Here is a 22,045-nt window from a genome sequence, read left to right on the forward strand (position 1 = left end):
ACCCCAAACAAATTAGAAGGTACATAAATGTCTGCAAACTGCTCCTACTCATTCAATTTTACATGTAGCTTTTTCAATTCTTATCTGTTCTGTTTGCTGTGCTTTTGTGGCCAGGAATTGGCCTCTAGTCTGTTGCTCAGCAAAATGGAATCCTGATTCCAGGTGTTGCCAGGCATACAGATCATCAGTAAAACAATGAAGTTAAACAGAATACTGATACAGATACACACACACACACACTTAAAACTGAACACAGCACATACATAGACAAGAAGGTTATTTTTACTCTCACCATTTGAGGCTGTGAAATCAATAGCTACTGTGAAATTGATTTGGGTTCTGTAGAAAAAGCAAATACAAATCTTATTAATAGTTTTACTGTTGTGTGGAAAAATAAAGAAGAGATGATAACGTTGTTTGTGGACAAACTCTAGGACCATAACTTTCTAATACAAAATAAACACTGAAAATACTCTTTTATAAGGTTCCAGCCAAGAGCTACAGAACACTATTTTATTAACACAATGAAAACAGTTACTCTACTCCATCCTACCTTTTCTCATTGCTTATGAAAAATCTGGATTGTTAATAAGGTTATGAAAATCTACAAACATTATTAATTTCCACAAGTAATATTGAGTTTTCCTTGGAGATATTTTAGCTTTCATGGAGGACCTTGACAAGAGAAGCACGGTTTTACTAATTTGCTCCTTTTCTTAATACTGACACTGGGTCTTCATTCAGAACACATGTGAAATCAGACTATGCAATCTTTGCACAGGACAGCATAGTTTTTGGCAGTGGATTTCATTCATGTGATCATAATCAATACTTTCAGGGAGCATATCAAGGTAATTCTTGGAAGACAAAAGTAAAACCTGGAAGCAGGGAATATAAAGATCTGTATTTGGAGCAGTAGCTAAATAAAGCCATTATTGTGCATGGTTCAATTGTTAGCAGAGAGCCATTGTCAGAAAAATTAATCATTAATTTTACAGAGTGACAATCTAATTAAACGCGGTTCTGTTCCACAACTTCCTTCAGGACAAAATACTGTTGTACTGGAGATATCATCTTAGCTAGGAAGCCTCTATCAGGAAAATGAGCTTGATTGAGTTTGAAAATTGACTTTTTACTCAGATTAAGCCTTTTATATCTTTCTTCAAATTTCTGACTCTTAGTATGTACAACTATGAATTTAATGACCAAATGAGCAAAGATTTAAGTTCTTTGAAAATTAGTGAACAGATTTAACTCATGCACAAGAATTTGACACCTGGCCTTGCAGTACTGGTTTTACTGCTCAAATAACGTGACGTGACCAAAGAAAATACTATTTATTTCATAAAAAGCCTGGTATGACCAAAAAAAAAAAAAATCACATGAACTTATTTTATCATACTGATCAAGGCTAACACAAACTAAGCTGGGTTATGGATGGACTCTGTATCCAAAAAGTTATAAAAGCCTACCCAAGTCCACAGTATCAAAAAGAGTCATGCAGTTGGTCAGCCTGGAATATGTCTACAACCACTGGGCTGCTATATGGACTTGAACAAAAAACACCAGTGAAAGCTGCTGCAATCTCTGAAATGTTCAGGGACCTAAGCTTTATAAGGACTGTTTTCTGCCATAACATTTCTCAAAGTCCACTGTCCTGTTTTTATTTCTACTACATGTTTTATTTCTTTTTAGACACCAATTCTTTGGCTGTATCAAGTACCTGTTATTAGGTTACTTTTATTATTAGCATATTAACCCTCATCAACCATAACTGCTTTTTTGTAAAAAAATAAGATAATTGATATCATATTTTGTGTAAGGGACATCAGCTGAGAAATCATTAATTCAGTATAAGGAATCTCAAAATTTAAAAAGCAGTCTTTGTGAGAAATTTAGGTGCCTGATTAAATGATGCAAGTTTTAAAACACATCAAGACAACAAAAAATATTGTTTCTGATAAGAAAATTCTTTGGCTAAGGCTGCATCCCTGCTTTTCCTGCTCCAAGGAGCTACATTAAAAGCTCATGACACCTGCTACATCAGTGACGTTGAAGAGGTCATGAGGCTTTGCACAAAGGCTCCTAAAACATTGACACCTGGCTAGTCAGGATGACCTGCTGAATGTCCTGTTCCAAGGGAGAACTCAGGTAGAATATCCAAGCACAGCAATGTGCCTTATGGATTCAGAGCTGGATAGACCAGTACTACTCTGCCAGAATTTAGTTGGTGTAGAAAGATATGATCTATTTGACACCTAGACAGGTGATTTTACCCTACACTACCATTAGAAATGAAGAAAGTATCTTAAAAGGAACGTAATCTTCACCTTACAAGCACAGAGCAACCTTTTGGTTTGATTCTTTGGGAGAGCATGGTGAAACCTATTCTCTTTTAATAAGAGCTCTAATAGCACCGATATACATCAGGGAACAAACTAAGCCTCATGTTGCTTTTGACTAGGCTTGAGAGCATTTGTAATGATGAGGGTTTTTTTGAAGAGTACATTGGAAGGGAACATGAATTTCCTCCTGTGGCTTCAGAGTGACAACCAGCTGGTCTGTTAGCAGGGGGGGAGCTGCTGAAGGTTTGGGGACCACTTACTGAGCAGAGCTAATGGAGTAACTAACACTACCAAGAAGCTGTATCCCCTCTGTGGCATTTAAGTCCCCAGTGACAGTTATTTTATACTTTCCCCTTTGCAGATGCTTGTTTGGCCAAATGCAGTGTAAACAAAGATATTTTTCTGATAAAAGCTATACAAGATCTTCCTCTTTTATAGTCTTATTCTATTATTCTTCAAGTATACAAAAAATATATGGTAAAGGCTCCAAAGATGTAACTGTGGCAGCCCTTCAGAACTGTACTTCACACCAGGTCTTCTCTGAACATCAAGTATGCATACCATTACGTTATACACTGTACTGGTTGGATGAAAATAGGAGTCAGGAAAGGAGCTCTACATTTCCATGTTGACCATCAATGATTCAATACAGTTCAGTTAAAAATGTATGCTCAAAGCCCTTAGAATCCAAACTATACGTGGGTGCTCATTTCCAAAAACCTGGATGAAGGTAAGGCTTTGAACATTATGGGAGGAAAACATTTCCTCTTATATTCCACTAATCTGGGAGAGAAGAGATGATTTAGTATTTTTGAGTTGCAAAAGGATTCAGGTCCTGAATTTTATTGATGTACAAATCTCAGAGTAGCTTGTTAGCTGACTCCCTAGTTTAATGAGGCTAGAAACTTCTGCACAGAAATATCCTCACTGTGCACTAAGTCTTGAAGGTTTTTGCTCCTGGCCTTTCTTCTACACAAAAGCAGAGACAGACTATAATCGAACTGTTTGACAGTCATTCCTGTAAACCAGGATAATTTCAATTGCATTCCTCTTCAAGGCTGTATCCCTTATACTCGTGAGCTTATTCATATATCTGGAGGTGTTTTGACAGGAATATGTAACTAATTGGTAAGTGGCAGGAGAAATCAGAGTATGAAATATATATTATTTTTTAGCACAATGTACTTACTTTAAACATGGGAAGGTCAGTGTGGCAAAATATGGGCTTAAGTATCCAGATGTAAGGAAAAGCCAGCTACTGAAATGGCACCTCTTGATGTAATATTCAGATACAAAAGAGACATCCATCTCTTTCCTGCCATACTGCTACAAAATCCAGTGTGATGTAGTAAAACAAAATTAAAATTTACGGGCAAACTTCTCTTTCATTCTTCAAAGCTCTTTAACAAAACAACAGTCATATTGATGACACTTAGAATGGAATATCCCAATTAAACAGATGCAGACTCAAAACATCAATGAAATCAATACTGTAATTCCAATTTGTCACAGTTAAAGCTGTCAAGATTTCCATTAAATCAGTATTAGTTCTAGACACTTCAAATCAATTACAATGAAAGTTTTGAACATGAAATATTTCATAAGCATCCATTTATGGAAGAGACAGTGTTCTGCCTATTGCAGAACCAGTGTTTTCTTCCCTAACTAAACAGAAGGAAAAAAGGGAACCAAAAAAAAAATATTTAGAGGATATTCTTGATGGGAAAACAGACTGATCAATGATGAAATCTTCTCCCTGCCCTCCTTTCAAAATCTGTCAACTGGACTGCAACTGATATGTAGTAATATTAAATGAGATGAACGAAGGAAGAGAGAAGCCAAGAAAATGACTCTGAGTCTCAACCTCCTGGTCATGTATCCAAATAACAAAACTGTGTAAGTAGCAGAAGGAAAGGTTACATTTTATACAAGCACTTCTGAAGTTTTCACAGGCATGTACTTAAAAATAACTGTATGAATCACTAAAAGAGATGCTGTATAAAATAATTCAATGATAAGTATTACTGCTCATACTTTTAAGCACAGATACTTCTACCAAATTATAGTCTTTTTATATAAAAGAGAGGAAAAAAAACTTAAGCAGTTTTAAGCATTAATATCACAAGAAATCTTTGGTTTGCAGTAATAGAGATATAAACAAAATATCAATAAAAATAACAAAGTATTGTTTGTATTCAAAATTTCTATTATTTGCCTGCAGAATGTAGATAATTACGTTTATTAACTTGTATTGCAACATCTCAGTCAGAAATGTGATAAACCATCCCAAAAAGATTACATATGCACCAACTATATTAATTCCAAATTTAGATATAAAACTTAATTCCCCATATACTTATACACACTATTCTTGTCGTGATTAATTTTGAATGGATGGGGAATATAATGGGTTGTGGCATGTATGTACAAATCACTCCAGCTACACTAGAAGTAAAACTGTTTCTTCAAGCATCTGTGTATACATATGCTTCACTCAATGCAAACTTTTGGTAAACATGAATGGTTGGCCATTTTCTGTTTCTACAGAAGTCCGTAACAGGAATGTTCCTGAGAAAGGTAACAGCAGTCCTAATAAAAGTAACCTGCTTTTCTCCAATTCTAGGATTCTCTATTAAAAACAGAACACGTGCCCAAATCAGAAGGGCTCCATAACAGATTGACCATAAGTGTTCATACAGAAATCACATCCAGAACCCTGATGCTCTAAGTAATCTGAAACAGATGTCTGCCTGTTACTCACAGTGATTCAAAGCAGGCACAAGACACACCGATCATTGGAGATGGACTCAGAAACATAGAAATAATGGGTTTCCTAATCATGGCAACCTAGATGCCTCTTGAACAGCTTGTCAAGCAAATGTGCTGATACAGTTCTTTACAGCATGTAGAGTTAAAATATTCTTCAGATGTTAAAGATGTTAAACTCTGACAGCATGCCTGACCTACATTAGGAAGTTTTAACTGCTATAACAGACTCTAATGCACTCAACAACTGTATTAAATCCTCTCTGAGGAGAAACTGTAGGATCCAAAGAGTGGAAACACAGACAAGATGTATTCCAGCAGCAGTGCTTTCAGTAAACTGAACTGGAGATCAGGATAGCAATTCTAGAAGAGTTTGGTAGTTTGCAATCCAGAAGCAGCCTGGAACAAAGTATAGGGGTCTGAGTGTTCTAAAAAGCCTTTCAGTGGCCCTAAACAGACTCACCTCGTCTACCCAGCTATGCTCCCAGCTCTCCAGCCGCTATGAGGAGGGATGGCTGCTCCCTGACATAGCCCCTTCCCTTCACTGATGTGTCCCATTACTCACACACCTCAGTGATGGGCCTATACAACTCCCTCTGAAGGTCATCCATAACAAGTCGTGTATACCATACAGCACTGCAATATCAAAGAATCAAATAAAACGTTGCAGAGGCTCTGCATCCTATCCAAATGAGAAAACCTGTCCAGCCACCGAAGAGTGAGCGAATGAGCAATTCAAATATTTTGCCAAAGATATTAAAAGAGAATTTTGAAAACAATACATCTACACCCATGTTAAAAACCCTAATTAAGTATTCCCATTTTTAAGTACTATGCAAAAAATATTTTTGTCAGTTTTAATCTTAAGGAGTCAAAAGGCACAGTGTTTTGGATTTTCTAACTTTAAAATATAACTGTTTGGGAAGACTTAAACTTTAAAGAGGCTGTTAGCCCTTAGGAGAGAAAAAAAAATACACTCTGCAGCAGTTCATGGGTTAGGGTCAACAGTTTGGAGCACATATTAACAATAGTTCACCCCCTGTACAGGTTATCAGTTCAATATGGAATACAACCTCAGGTTGCAGTTTTTCAAAACCTTGAATGCAATGGCAGTAGAGATAGCTTACTGACAGTTTCTCTGTAGCTACCAATCATGACTGGGGTTGTCACCTTAACTTAACGAACGTTTTAGGAATACACCTTAAACACATTCTCATCTGTAGTATTACCACTGTTGGGAACAAAGGCAGAGCCTGCAGTAGCCCCCAGTATTGCTACTGTCAAAACACAACACAGACTTCTTTTTGTTTCAGCTGAAGCCTGGCACAAAAAAGTAACTTGTTTCTTCTCAGGTAATCAATGCTCTAAAATTGATGTGGAATGTATATTGAGACTGTATGGCTCAAAAATCTGTATTAAGTACCTAGGAATGTATAACAAATTATTTCAATTCATCTTAGAGAAGATTTGTGTTCTGATAGGGAAGTTAAGAGCAATGTATTTCAGAGATTGGATCCCATTTCCAGGCATATTTCATGTGGTGCTTCTGTCTCTACTTCCCTTTTGGGACAATGACGATACATGAGAAATTGAACATGTTATAAATTTTACATAATTAATATTGTAAAATGCTTTTGAAGATGAAAGGTTGTAAATAAATGCCAATATTAAATACACCAAAGGTCGGTGTAATCAGAATAAATAAACCAGCATTTTACTAATTTAAAAGTATATAGATAATTCCCTTTCAGTTAAGCCAGTTTTCACCGGCTGATCAGAGGTCATGACTCAATCTCAGTGTTTTAGTACCAACACCGATTCCAACACTGTAAGTGAAGTTCCATAGTTTAACTTACATCAATAACTATCTGCAGGTTTTATATAGAGAAGTACAGCCTCTAAAAATGAGGAAACAATACAGCTCTTCACAGATACTACTTGGAGTCATCATATCCAAAGTACATATACAAATTACTAGTGAATTACAATGAGACTGTGAAAACAAGAAAGATTTGTTGCCAATCACATACCCGCCTTTAATATAGTCAAGGAATGAAACTTCTGTTTCAATTAGGAAGGAAAGCAATGTTACCTGAAAGCAAATAAAAGAGAGTCAGACATGAATTGTCATTTCCCAGTTGAACAAGTAGAGACATAAGCACAATGTTTTTGGAGCTCTATCCTGAAGACATAGCTCTCTGCAGTATTAGGGAAAAAAGAAAATTAAAAAAAAGAAAAAAGAAAAAAAAAAGAAACTATTTCAATAGGCACTTCTTGAAAAGGAAGAAACAAATTTGGAAGTCTACTACAGCTGCTTTTTTTTTTTTATTTTAAGAAAGAGGTGAGGGATGGAAGATTGTATTCCGGGGCAGGTGATCACTGTGCACTGCATTTACAACAAACATTAGAGGCATGATAATGAATCTCTTCTATTAGTTATTTCTCATCTCACATTAAAAGTAGTATTGAGTACTCATGCAAGCCAAGAATGAAAAAAAGAGAGTAAATTATACATATATATGAAATATATTAAAAAAATTAAGTGTAATGTATAAAAAATGTAAATATATGAAATTTCTTCAGTCACAGCTTATTCAGAAATGGTATAGGCCCAAAACACAGACCGTGGTCTAAAGGTGTTACTGGCATTACCAGCACCTGAGTCACAGAAGTATAAACTCCAGTGGAAAAGATCCAGCATCATATACTGCACAACGTTTATGAAGCAAAGAATTCAATCAAAATTACTTTCTTTTCATTTACAAAGTGACACAGAACTCACACGAGTGCATAAGGCACTCAGTGAAAACTGCTTAAGTAACTACTCAAGGAAAATTTACTGATGGCTATAAAAAGAAAAAGAAGGGAATGGAAGTTTGTGACAAAATCTGATTTCCCTCCAACTGCAGCAAAATACAAAAATTGAAAATATTACTATTGGACTCAGAATGAGGTTACAGATAGTAACTGTCTTCTATCCTACTTCTGTTGTCACAGGTTCTCTGTGATTCTAAGTGACTTGCAAAGTTTAAAATCATCAAATTGTCTTCTAGTTGACAACAGATCGTAACAAAGTTCTACCAGGCTATCAGTAGCATAGAAAGCTGAAATTTCTATGCATTTTGCCACTGGACACAGTAATTCTAAGGGTTTATTTGTTATTACAGCTAGTCAGCTTGTTTCTAATTAGTTTAAGCAAATGTTTTCAGTGAATCTAATTTAAAAAGATAAAAAATGGAAACAGACAACACCCCTCCAAAGTGGTCACAGTTTATACTTAAATACAGACGATGACGACCAATGTCCCAAGTTTTATACAATGAAATTTGAATTTCACTACTTTGCTTTGTTAGAAACTACTAATGTATTCAGAAATATTTCTGTTTAGTACATAGTTTGTCTGTCTGAATTTAAGATGACCCCTTACGTAAAAATGAATTGAGATGGCTACTGTATGTACATAGCACTTAAAAGCAGTCAGCGATCTATATCCACTTTACTTATGAAGTTCTACAGAAGCCAACTTCCTATTAGTGAGGATAATAGTCTTGGTGCCTCGTTTGGAAATTTAGAAATCTGGGGGAAAAAGAGTATCTTGGGTGAATGATAGGGAGAAGAAAAACAGAACTGCAGGCAAGTGCATAGGAAAGTGATAATTTGGAGAAGCATAAGGGAAGCCTGAAGGACTAATAGAAATAAGGGCAAATGAGGGCAAAGAGGACTTCATGAAGAAAAGAAATTACAAAAACAAAAGCAGAGAACACTTGTAGAGAAGGAAAGATGAAATAAAATTGCTAATGTCCATTTATTGGAAATTTCCATATAATTTGAGACAAATAATAACAAGACATTGTTGATTTTGTTTCTCCAAACATGAATAAAATATATTAGAGACACATGTGAAGGTGTTAAAATATTTACAACAGAAATCAACAGGAATATGTGACATGTAAATGCATTTTTTGCTCTTCAGTACCCCAGGTCAGACTGCATGAGTGTTTGCATGCAATTTTGAGTCCACTTACTTTTAGTATGGATTTAAAATAACCACTTTTCCTAAGTTTCTGACTCACTGACTAATAGAACTTAATTTTAACACATAAATTCTAGTAAAAGGAACATGTCAGCAAAAAATAAATTATCTAATGAATCAGTTATTGTATGGTAAATTTTCATGGACAGGCTGCTTCTGTCTCTTTATACAATTTAAAACAGAGGTACAAAATAAGGGTTAATTTCCCTACTGATGAACAGACTTATATGAGAATGTGAGAATGACAAATAATTCCTTCAAGGCTACAGTTCAGAGTTAAAGTAGTTCTGCTGACTTCAGTGGAACTGTTCATGTGCAAAAAAAAAGAAAAAAACCACATGCTGGAAGAGTTTTGAAAAAAACGTATCTTACATCTGATTAGGATTTCCAATATATCTGAAGATAAATGCTGTATAACAATAAATAGTTTATTGTTGTGGCTTTCAGATAAGTTTCTATTCTAATGCTGTTAAATTACAAGTCAACTGCACTGTGTTTCAAGAATAAAGCATCCAATAACATAAAATATATTTACTTACTGTTCCAGAATTAACATACTTTTTCTTTTTTCCTTTTTTCTTTGGATTTATTACCTAGAAACAGAGATACAAATATTAAAGCAGTATGATTTACGATTTAGCGTAAAGATAAGTGTTAAGATACTTTCAATGCAGAAAGTAGTCTGTTTTCAATGGATTTTAAATTTATTCAGCATACTGTTTATTTATGCATCTCAGTGCTGGAATACATGCATATTTCAAAACTGGTGAATTTATCTTCATGGTACCTGCTTGGTAAGCCAGTGCTGTTATTCACATTTGAAAAACAGGGGACTGGAGCAACAGAGGTGAGTGTTCACTAAACCTGAGTGCTCACTGAAACACTGAATTTTCACAAGATTCTGCATTTTTCTGCATTCCTGATTCCAGTGTTTCAGTGTATTGTGTCACCACTTCTTCACCTCACAATGCACCTCTTCACATTCTAGTTAAACTGTTTCCATCTTCTCCTCAGTACTATCCAAGAAACATCAAAGCTGTTCTAGTCCTGGTTTCTGTATTTGGTGCAATGACAGGAGCTGGCTGACAGTAAGAACAACTGGGGGACACATCATACTGTCCCAGATTAGAAACTAGTCAGTAATTTCACAAAAACAGCACAGACTGGCATTCAGCAGTTATGGGGGCTCAGCGTACTCCCCAAATACAAGAATGTTCATAGAACTGCACTACAAAGCATTAAACAGTTTTCTGGAATGTCTTGAACCCACATCTATAAAATTTCTCACTGTTGCCACCAAAAAAATTTTTTCCCCATCTGAACACCTACCCACTCAAAGGCCAGTCTCGGTCAATTTCGTTACATACACATTAAAATGTACTCTTGCTTTTTTTCAAAATTGCACATGGAATAGGAAGCAAAACATTATTTTGTTAATTAGGTGGATCAACTATCTCCTGTATAACTAGGAATCACAAATCCTTGTGACTTACTGCCAATTTTTACAGTAAACTACTCACAGATGTTCTGTGAATGACAAGGAATGAAAACATTCCCAATTGAAATCTTAGTCACTTAACCACTATAAAATATTTAACAGTTTCGCCTGAAAATGGGAAAAATAGTAATACATGTCTTCCAAAAATTCTCTCTCCCCAGTCAAAATTAAATTACATTTAAAGATCATATTCCTTCTACAACACAGAACAGCTGTGAAATGTAAAGCAGAAAGAGATAATTATCATTTGAAGTCTCCCCAAATGGGCAAAACCAGTCACCATATCTTTCCCTCCAGTATGCCACACAGATATCCAGAAAGTTTTTTTCAAAGCTTTTACTGCCTTACACATACATAAGCCCTTTAACACTCAAAAAAATCCAAACAACCCCTTGTCCCTCCTATTAACAGTGTCTTGGCTGGTGAGGAACAGATTAAATCTGTGTAACGGTGGTTTATACATGATGCAGCAATTCTTGCTGAACCAGAATCTTAGCCAGGAAGTGTCTCCTGCTGGCTGACAACAGCCCAGAAGAGGAAGATGAAGGTAACAGACTGCCTTGCCTGCCCTGTGGCCCTTCATTCACAAGTCTCCAGAATCCAGCAGTCAGTCCTGAGTTAGCAGTCATTAAATGCCAAAAAAAGAGAGATTAATCTGAATTTTCTGCTTCAGGTAACCTGGCAATTGGCTTCTTAGGAATTACTAGGAAATGCACTAGAGGTTGGAGTGGAATATCATGGGAAACAAGCCATCTACTTGTTATCTAAGACAAATTAAATCACAGCTTGTCTCTCTCCTATAATTCCAGGTAATATAGTTATTATAATATTTATGGGCTTTTTCCCCTCAAATTTCAGATAAATTTAAAATCAAAAGAAGACTTCTTATCCTTTGAAAACTTTACACCTCTGCAGTAACCTAAAAAGCTACATGAACACTTACTCATTAAAGAAAAGGTCAATTGAAAAGAGCTTGTTATAGCAATGTTTCTAATCTGCCTATATGGGACAGCCACTCAAACACACATCTCTCTACCTGCCTTGGGTCAGTTTGTAAATGCAAAACAATTAAAAAACAATTTGTCCAGTCTCATTTGTTCTGATATTGTGCAGACTGATCAAGTAGAAGCTGTACCAAAGTATAGATGATTGCAGTGTGGGAAGGCAAACATGGGATGCTTAGGAAATGTATGCTATTGCTAGGAGTAAGATATTGATACTATATTTATGAAACTGCAAAATTACTCAAGATGTTATGACAGAACATTCCTGGTAGGGTAGCAGTCATGTCAGTGATTCAACAGGAGAGGACATTTTCACTGCACACAGTAATCTGTGCTTTGACACTATCCATAGGAAACTGCTGTAAATTGCAGTAACCCTAGGGTTGATCTTGGTTCTAAAAAAGAAAAAAAAAAAAAACAAAACAAAACCCATGGCTTTCAGTTATCTTTGTCCTGCTTTGTACAGCAGCACCTTTGCTCATCTTCAAAATAAAAGTGCAGCACATAATTGGAGCATCCTCCTTTCCTACCCTGCATTAGTGCTTGCTTAAACCATATTTCTGATCACCTGCATTAAGAATATGAAATTTTACAAAATATGGAAGTTTAATGGCAGTAGTCTGCGACCAATTAAAGGATAAGTAAAGGAATAACAACTGTCTGCATACCATACAGAAAAAACAGGCTATAGCCACACAGGCGTGTCTTCTCATTATTACCATGAGGAAAAAAACACACATTCAGGTTCTGAGAGACACCATGCATGCTAACTGCATTATGCTGGAACTCATGGTGAAAACACAGAAGCTGGCCTAAATCCTTCAAAAAGCATATCTAAAACTTGGAAGAAGGTCTTAAGTATTTATTCTGAAGGACAGGAGAGGTCTTAAAATTAAACCGTATACCAAGATAAACTCAACTAATTAGCTTGATTTGTCTTACATCTGAATCACCCTTGGGAGAAGCAGAACTGAAAGAACTTCCAGTCATGGGATTAAGATTGCATCAGTGAAGATCTTGCAGACAGGCTGGTCAGGAGTTTCTGGACACATACGCTAGTCTAAATTTAGGAATAGGCTCTCCTACCAGAATTACCTGAAGTATAATTTGAAGGGAAATTTACTGCTAATTTGAAAGAGGAGATGCTCATACTAACAAGACTATGTTAAAAGAAGATTTGGTGTCAAAAGCTATTCCTGTGTTTTTGGATAGCTCATGACTGTTGTTGATGCTGGGAAGCCCTAGATATTGCTTTCCCCTGGGGAAGGGTGGGGAGGGAGGGATAAGATCAAACTTGTGGCTTCTGGTAACACTGGAGATCAAGGATAGAGTCACTAGAGAAATACCAAGAAAAATAATGCACAAAATGTCCCAGGTAGAAGCTGAGAAGGAGCTCCAGAATACAAGAAAGATGAAATACTTTAGGGATTTCCAAAGCACCAGGGAAGAAAAAAATATGGTAGGTACTTTATTTTTTTCTTCAGTTCCTATACTTGGCCTGCATTATAGAAGACAAGGGTTGAAACTGCTGATGCAGTAAGATGAGCCACTTCATGCTACCAGAACTTCGAGAGAGCGTGAGGACTTCAGTGAATGATGACATTTTCCAAGACAGGGTTGCTTTTAACTAGAATAATCCCACTGGGAATTAGACTTAGGAATGGGCATTTGTACTGTGTTGTGGTGACAGCCATCTCTTGTATGAGGGTCAAGGGTTAACCCAAAAGAGCAAGGCTCCAAGAAACAAGGAAAAATGAAGGCAATGGAGGTTTAAATGCAGGAGTCATAGAATCATACAGTGGTTCATGCTTGGACCTTTTTTTTCCCCCCAGTCAATTTTTTCTGTCCCAAGTGGGATGTTTTTTAAAGGGACCTTTCCTAAAAAGAAAAAAAGTGCCAAAAATTAGTCCCTTTATCACACTTCAAGTTTGTGCATCTCAATTTTTGTTTGCACAAACTCATTGATCTCTTCTGAGAACAAATTATAGCTTATTTTAAAGATTCAGTGAAGTTTGATCTTGGAACTAAAGTTTACTTTTTTGCAAATCCTAATAATCTTAGACTAAATTAAGAAAGAAAGCTTAAACTAGGGACTTATTAGATCTGAAACACATAAGCCTGCATAATTATGGCCACAGGGCCCTGAGGAGAAAAGGGAAGAGAAAGAAGTCTAAGAGGGAATGTGGATGTAGTCTACATTCACCTACAGTACACAATAAGGTCTTACCACACATAGAAGTCATCTAACAATATAAAACTATAACTGAATTGACAACTGCCTGTCAATCCCAGTAGCTGGCAGATGTATGAATCCTAAACTGGAAATGAGATGCAAATTTCTAAGCAAAGATGGTAACTGATCACATGAAAAACCCTACCAATAAGTAAGCTAAAGTCTCTGTCACTTTTAAGCCCTGCATCAAAACTCTAAAGATTCTGAAGCCTGCACTTAAGATCAGACATGTGACTCTGCAATGTAGGAAACGCCAGATAGTCTTTGGACAGGAGAAAATAACATGCAACAGATGTAACAGTTGTCAAAAGGAGAAACAAATGACAAATCGTTTATACACAAATGGGGGTAATCCAGTATTTGCTCCAAGTCATGCCATACCAACCCAGCTGCTTGAAGGGCTGGCTCTTCTTGCCCTATCGTGACCCAGCGTGCATATACATGCATGCATACCTACATGTCTTTAAACCTTTTTATGAAGCAACACTTTCAGATTCTCTGTTCATCTTTATAAAAGGCGAAATGTGAAATAATTCCAAAGTTTGATTTTGACAAACACTGTGAAGATTTGACAAGTTTGCCATGAAAACATTGGAAGTGTTCTCATTAAATTTCCTGGAAGTGAGTAAACATAATACTTACCTCATACACGTTGAACTGAGATTGCCCTCTCGACAACTCTCTGTAACTTGTTGTGAATTCTCCGATGAAATCATGGCTGTATAAAGAAAAAGTTTTCAAATCAAATGCACAGGATTGAGTAATTTAAACATGTGTTACATCCATTTATAAAAAAAGAGAAGCACAGACAATATGAACTGACACCCAAGAAAGAAGCAATGGCAAAACATAATTTGCTTGTATTTGCTTTTTTCTGTTGTGTTATTACTAATTGCGACTCAATTAGTAATAAAGATTTAGACATGAAAAGTGTTATCTTAAATATCTCTGATAGCTTATGCTTAACTTAGCTGCATAATGAGGACTTGGTTATAAATTGGTGATCTGACCCCAGTGTAAGCTTACAGATTCTGAAAAACCAGAGTGAGCTATCAAAGACTATTACCATTTTCCCACTGGGTGACCCCTGGAATCAGAGACTCTCAAATATGTACAAGACTATGTATTAGGGAGGTATTAAGAGTGTGAAAGGAGTAACGTAAACCAGAAAAGACCAGCCCTACTGATTTGTGTAACGTGACACTGAATGCTATTTTTATGGGGAAGACCCAAAGCTTATTTCAGCTTCTATGTCTTCCCATCTGGGAGGAGAAAAGCAATCCACTGAGGCTACTCAGCTGACGGTATCAGATACCACTGGAAAGCAGATCTTGACCTAACATTAAAGCAGGGGTTATCAAGAGTCTTCTTTCTACTCCTGCTCCAAGAATACATTCAATGCTCCTGTGCTGTCACCCAGGTTTTGAAAAATGCTTTGTCAACTCTTAATCAGGCACGCTGCCACTGAGCCACTGTGAGCAGGGTGGGCAGAGGGAACATAGTGGATGAGGCATCGCTGAGAAAGGCAGTTGGGGTCAGGGAGTTGAAACACAGAAACCACAGAGCTGCCAGAAGTCACTGAACTGCAGGTTCGTATCTCAGACAGGTACCTGGACTGGAAGTGACTGCAGGGATGAGTACCTAACAGCTAACTACGCAACTCCCAGCAGTCACAAGACCAGTTCCCATTCTCCACTCTTCCCAGCTGAGCCTTCCCCACTGCTGCTCCAACTCTCATTCCTCCCTGTCCTGTCTCCCTGTTTTCACAGTTGTGCCTGAACAAGGCGTTGTACCTCCTCTACATGCTGCCTCCACATCTGTTGAGCAGCGAAACTAACTTTTTTGCCTTCCCTCCAATGGTAAACTAGAACAGAAAGTCAAACTTTTATGACTCTATTACTGGTGAAATTTGTTTAAGAAATACAGCACGCTTCTAATTAAGCTACAAATATTAAAGGGAAATTTAAATAAAACTGAATGTTGCAAGAAGAGAAAAAATTTAAACAATCCATAGCGACATGAAATGTCTGCCCTGATTTATTCACAATAAAATAAAAAAAACCAAACCCCAAATATAAATCAGCATGAATTCACAACATATATAAAACAACCAATCAAAAGGTCCAATCATCATGATAATGCACATGAAATAACCAAAGAATCCTGTAAGAAAGCTTGAGAAATACTGTGTGGTGAAGATATTCCTGATTACTCAGATTCAGAAGGGACCACCTCTCATAAAATACTCCCAGTTTGGAGATCAGCAAATTTCTTCTGAGACAAAGACTTTTCTTAAGCAACACATTTTGGAGGTATCATCTCCTTTGATGAAATGGTCTCCAGACTGCAATGACTATTTAACCAGGGGAACAGAGAAAACCATCCATAAAGGCTATGGAACTTGAGTTTCATATGGGCCGCAGGACATAAGGTGTATTTAATCTTGGGTAACCATGGCACTAGAGAAACATGAACCTTGGTTGAAGAGGAATCTTCCCCTTTCATAACAGTTCTTACCTTAAATTTTCAAATCAGTTTATATATTTCAAAGACAGAAAATCAAACAATAGCTCAATGACTACCTACAGACATGCTGTAGCAGAGAATACATAAGCTATTCAAGGCAGGGTTGTGTCTGGGGAAAACCAAATCTGTACTGCTCAAAAGTAATTGTTTCCTTAATTCTAAGAGACACTGGAAAGCCTCCTTTCCTGTGTCTCTTATATGCAGACTTGTAAGAACTAATATATAAAGAATAATTCCACTGACTAATCATGTCATAAAGGCCTAGGCATACATAACTAGTCTCAGAGTTCTCTGCACTTTAAAGATCATCAACCTGGATCTTAATGCTCAATATTCAGATGGATGCATGCCCCTCCACTAGGCTGGCTCTGAAAGATGAGTGCCAGTTTAACAACATTTGCCTTTGCCAGAAGTATAACTTGTTAAGAAAAATAAGGCACCGATCCCTGCCAATATTTATGATCACCCTTCACCAAATGGATCTCCTTATTAGTCTCTGGATTGAGAATCCAAAGAAGTTATTCTCTTTGCCTTCCTTAGACCAAATATTCCTAGACTTTTTGTCCATATCAGAACCCTGAATCATAGACTCTTGGCACATAAAATAATCACATGAACCACATCTCCACAAATCTGCCACTTTCGGTACTATGCTTTCAAATGCTGAAAAATCAGTCAGAACTTTATTAACTTTGATTTTTTTAAAATAATCTAATGAAAAACAAAACAAAACCACAAAACAAAATAAACAAATAAACAAACAAAACCCCCACAAAAAACAACCAAAAAAAAACCCCAACCAACAGAGGAATCTGCTCCTACCCAGACTGCACATCGCTGGAGCAAACAGATTCAGCCTAGTGAGGTGAACAGCTGGTGTAACAACTTCTTATAAACAAAGAGTCCATAAATACCAGAAATTAATATAAATTGAGTAACAACATTGTACAAAAAATTGATAGACTAATCCTTGAATGGGATTCACTGCAGATACATTTGACAATGTCAAAGTTAAATTAAGCACTTAGGTTCTTGCAAGATCACTAATAAGTCACAGGCACCACCAAATGTCAATTTATTCCAGTTAGGATGGATTCAATCAGACCATTTTCCCCTGTAAGCTAATGAAGTAGCTTAAATGATTAGTCCAATCTAGCTGTCTGATTTTTACATTGTCTGAAGTTACGTGAGATGAGTGCTGTCTCATCCTTCTGAGGAATTCGACATGTGTCAGTGTTCTGCCTGCTTCTAAATTCAAAAAAGGTAGAAAGCAAAGGAAAAAAATAACAGAAATAGAATAAAAAAAGAATACATATAAACAGTACCCTTCAGTCTTTGATTTTTTTTAGATATTAATTTTATAGGTATTCAGATTGGATGTGAGCAAAAGCCGAAAGTCTTTCAAACTGTTTGGGAAAGGGTAGAGGCTAATGATTGCCTGAATTCCACAGTATGTTGAAGATTTCACTCAGAATTGCAGCTATACAGTATTAGTGGTCAGATTTCCTCCTTTTCAATCATACTTGAGTTTCAGATTTTGGGGGAAATGGGACAGCAGATGGGGCTTGATACCTTAACAGAATATAATCTTTCTTTTTTATTAACTTGGCAATATAATTTAAATTTTTACTGTTAGATTATTTTCAAAAAATATTATCGTTTATACACAAAAGTGTAAATGTTATGACATTTTTAAGGATTTGGCAAATGGAAGCGAGGAACAGAGGATGTTAATAGAAATTCATCATTACAGTGATGAAGTGATTTTTTGCTAATAAGTCTTTGTTAACTTAAATCCTTGTATTTCAAATTGCCAGAATATGTTATTTTGTCACTCCAGGGAATATCTAATCAAGAAGGATGAATCTGAACAAACAGGTATTTATAGAGGGTGAACATGTGATAAGAATGCTTATAAATCAACAGGCTTCATGATGGAACCAAAAAGACAAAAGTATAAACTGAGAAAGCTGAAACTGGCTCTGGACCTTGCCAGCAAGGAAATGAATAGCAGCACAGGATAAATTTACCTATTATGATTAAAAGATCTATTGGGCCACAGAAGTACCATGTCATTAGCTGTAATACTAGAAGCAAATTTCATCAGCAATATCGAAGATATTACTGTATAATAAAATATACTCTCTTAAAACTCCAAAGGTAAGTGCATATCCATATATTTAAAAATACAAATTAATATTAATAGGAATTAATTCAGACAGACCAACCTAAAGAAGAATAGAAATCAACATATTCTTGTATTACATAAAAGTTCTAGTACCATGATTTGAGTACCATTTCTCACCAAAACACTGATACAAGCTCAAGCATTTTTAAAAGAACAAAGAGGTATCAATCCAGTCTGATAAAAAATAATTCTATCTTATTTGTCAAGATAACAGCAATTTGAAAGGCTAATTTCTTTGTTAGAAAGGTACACTCAGCACACATAGCATGACTGATTGAGAACAGATTGCCTCTCTATTTTAGCAACAAAAATTCCACATATATTCTACCATACTCTTTCTAGCAATGGAGTTATTTAAAACCCAGGTCTTCCAACTCTAGAGTTTACAATGACGTTATGATGAACACAGGCTTGGAAATGAACATTCAAACCCAATCTGAAATGATGCTAATTAATAGATAGGATCTATATTGCAATATCTAGGTAACCATGAAGTAGCAATTGCAGGCTCAGGCATTATTATACTTGAAAAGCAACAGTTTACGAAGCAGTGTTTTAAGCAAAAGAGATTATAAAATGGATTATCCCTCTCTTCATACATGTGCATTACCTGACAACATAATGAGATTCCCAAAACTGATTTTACAGATCACAAAGCTTGTTTCTTCCACGTATGAATATACACACATCGTGTTTGAAATGGACTAATACGTCTGCATTTACCACAACAGCAAAACAAAACAGAACTGTAGCACAACAAAATGTTTTCTAGTACCTATACCTCTAAATATTGATAAATACCATTCTTTAGTCCTGTTCTGGCCGCTACACATTTATACATTTTAAACGTGTATAAATAAGCATGGATATCCTTAAAGTTTAACAACAGAATTACATCTTACCTTCCGTCTCTATCCCAGTCATACACTTCCACTTTAATTGTCCTAAAACAAACAAACAAACAAAAAACCCCCCTTATTAAAATATATATTAAAGAGAACCAGAATTGCCTTTAATACTTGTACTTTAATAGCATATGAGTGCACTAATTGTGCCAAATTCAGAAGGCAGAATTTTGCAGTCAGTTCTCATGGGGCAGAAAATAGAAAGGCGCTAAGGTTACCCAATATATCTTCATAAATTAATAGTAAAATACAGAAGCAGCTAAGGAAAAAATTAAACAGATTGGAAGTTTAACTGATACATTTTTACATGCTGATGCTCTGAATTTTCTTTGTTTTTTTTTAATAAATGATTTTTTAATGCTTAAAGTACTACAAAATTTCTTAAGAACATTAACAAACGAACTTATTATGAAGGTTCCTTTGGTATATGCTATTATCTGGAAAAGGAGTATCTACTGTGGGGTAATAACATCTTACAGAAAAAAATCATGTATCCATATTTGAGAAGCGTGCAGAGATTGAGAAGGGCCTTATAACACAAAATTATTAAACAGCGAAGTACAGATTAAAAGCAACGTTCACAATAAAACTACATTTAAAGCAGTAAGGAATTCTAGTCCATACACTTTAGTCCTTAAATGAAAATAACTACTGCAGAATACAACAAAACTTAAATCTGGTAGACAGTATTAACCTCTTCTAAACATAATGCAGTGGTGAGAAATGAAAACTCTCTGAGATCCACCCAAGATTTTGTGAAAGTCCTGTCTGTGGCTGCAGATGGAAGAAAGTTGTAGTTCTTCCAAGACTGCACTTTAGCTCTCTTAAATTTCCTCCTCTTTTCTCAACAGAGGTGGAAGCTGCTTGGCTCTCTGACCAAGGGGAACAGAAGAGTGCAGCATGATTTTTTATTCAATTCCTATAAAGCCAACAGGATAGTTGTTTAGTTCTTTCATCAGACTACACTAGAAAACCACCAGCTTATGAAGCATAAGCATGACGCTGATTTCCTAGAATGAAATGTGACAAACAGATTGTGGGGTATGGGGGGAACACCACAAAGGCAGGGTCTGGGTACCAGTTTTTCCCAAACTGACAGATTTTCCTGAAGACTGTGGGAATACTCATCCTGCTCTTAGTGAATCAGGAGCTGGTGGGCAAGCTGGGTAATAAAATATTAAAGTCTGCCAACACACAAGTACCCAGTGCAAACACTTTTTCAATAGAAGAACTAATTAGAGTTTATTTCTTTTAAATCAGAATTGAAAGCCAAGCTAGTAGATTATTATAAACACAAAATGATAGATCTAAAATATTATTTCACAATATAAAATAACAACTAACTGGCAAATTTTCAGAGAAGTGCCTCATGAAAAATGTTTCAACAGCATACCAAAACAGTTTAACTACAAGTATGATCCAATAAACAAGCTCATGTACCTCCTAATATATAGTATATAGTTTTATTCATCTCCTTTTACTACAAAGAGTGTATATATAAGTAAATTCAATCATCACTAAGAATGAATCCTTTTCAGCCTAAAATGAACTGAACATTGGATAGAAAAATAACACTTCCAGACCTCCTATATTTTAAGTAACGATTTGCTTATTTATATTCTTCAGAAAAGTTTCACATGAAGTGAAGTCATCAGGTCTGTGGTATTAATAGCAGGGACAGGAATCCAAGAAATTATAATGTGCTTCCATGGAAGCTGCTCCCCATTCTTCCTATGAGATACAGTTGAATACATGTTGAATAATTTTCTTTACTAGGAAGGGACTCTTTGAGGATAAGCTTGATCAACATCTGATATTATGTACACCAACAAAGTCCTGCCTAGATGTTTTTCACATTTTTTATGATATTCCAAAATAGGCAAAGGAGTTGCTTTGTCTGGTAGTTTCTCTTTTCAACTCAAATTTAATGGCTCTGACCACACCATTTGTGTGCAATTTGGGGTCAAGTTGCCTGAGAATGAAAACTGATTAAAGTGAAAGCTGTTCTGTGGAATAAAATCAAGAACAGCTCCAAACCTACTTTAACCCACCAAGTATCTGACCCTTGAAAGGAACAATACCTTTTACTATTAAGATAGACAGGACACACTAATAAGTTAAGATTTACATAAAGTTTAGTGGGACTTAAGTTTTGAATTGTCTTACAAATCTGTGTTCAAACAGCCAAATCATCTCAGAGACAAAAAAAAAAACCCAACAAAAAAAGAAAAAACCAAACAAACAAAAAAACCAAACCAAAAAAATCCCAAACCCACTAAATTTGAATTATTAGGATAAATTAAGATTATCAAGATAAATACTTGAGAAGGATCTTCAGACATGCAACATCAGTAAGAGCAATTCTCCCTTGAACAAAGCTCTTCTCTTCTGAAATTTACTGTATATTAAAAGGACCTATTGCCTATTTTGCATGACATGGCAAAAGGCCTTTCAAATTTCCACGTACTGATATTTTATGCTCTTTACATGGCTATTGTATCTTAAAAGACACAGTTTAGAGGATGGGTTCTCTAATTTAAATAAAAA

The 22,045-nt window shown here is 35.9% G+C and overlaps 1 protein-coding gene across 1 annotated transcript in view; it reads right to left on the bottom strand.

Moving 5' to 3' along the window:
• The window catches only part of LOC104510600 (copine-8), a gene marked incomplete at both ends in the record, with an annotated part of 32,131 nt that extends 12,594 nt beyond the window's left edge, over nucleotides 1-19,537 (bottom strand). The window contains 5 exons of the mRNA XM_010152899.1: nucleotides 293-339; nucleotides 7,142-7,203; nucleotides 9,684-9,737; nucleotides 14,522-14,597; nucleotides 19,496-19,537. Coding sequence (XP_010151201.1) covers nucleotides 293-339; nucleotides 7,142-7,203; nucleotides 9,684-9,737; nucleotides 14,522-14,597; nucleotides 19,496-19,537 — 281 coding nt within the window. The remainder of the gene's footprint in view (nucleotides 1-292; nucleotides 340-7,141; nucleotides 7,204-9,683; nucleotides 9,738-14,521; nucleotides 14,598-19,495) is intronic.
• Nucleotides 19,538-22,045: the final 2,508 nt, after the last annotated feature.

Source organism: Eurypyga helias, unplaced genomic scaffold (genome assembly GCF_000690775.1).
Source record: "Eurypyga helias isolate BGI_N326 unplaced genomic scaffold, ASM69077v1 Scaffold41615, whole genome shotgun sequence".
Classification (NCBI taxonomy): Eukaryota; Metazoa; Chordata; class Aves; order Eurypygiformes; family Eurypygidae; genus Eurypyga; species Eurypyga helias.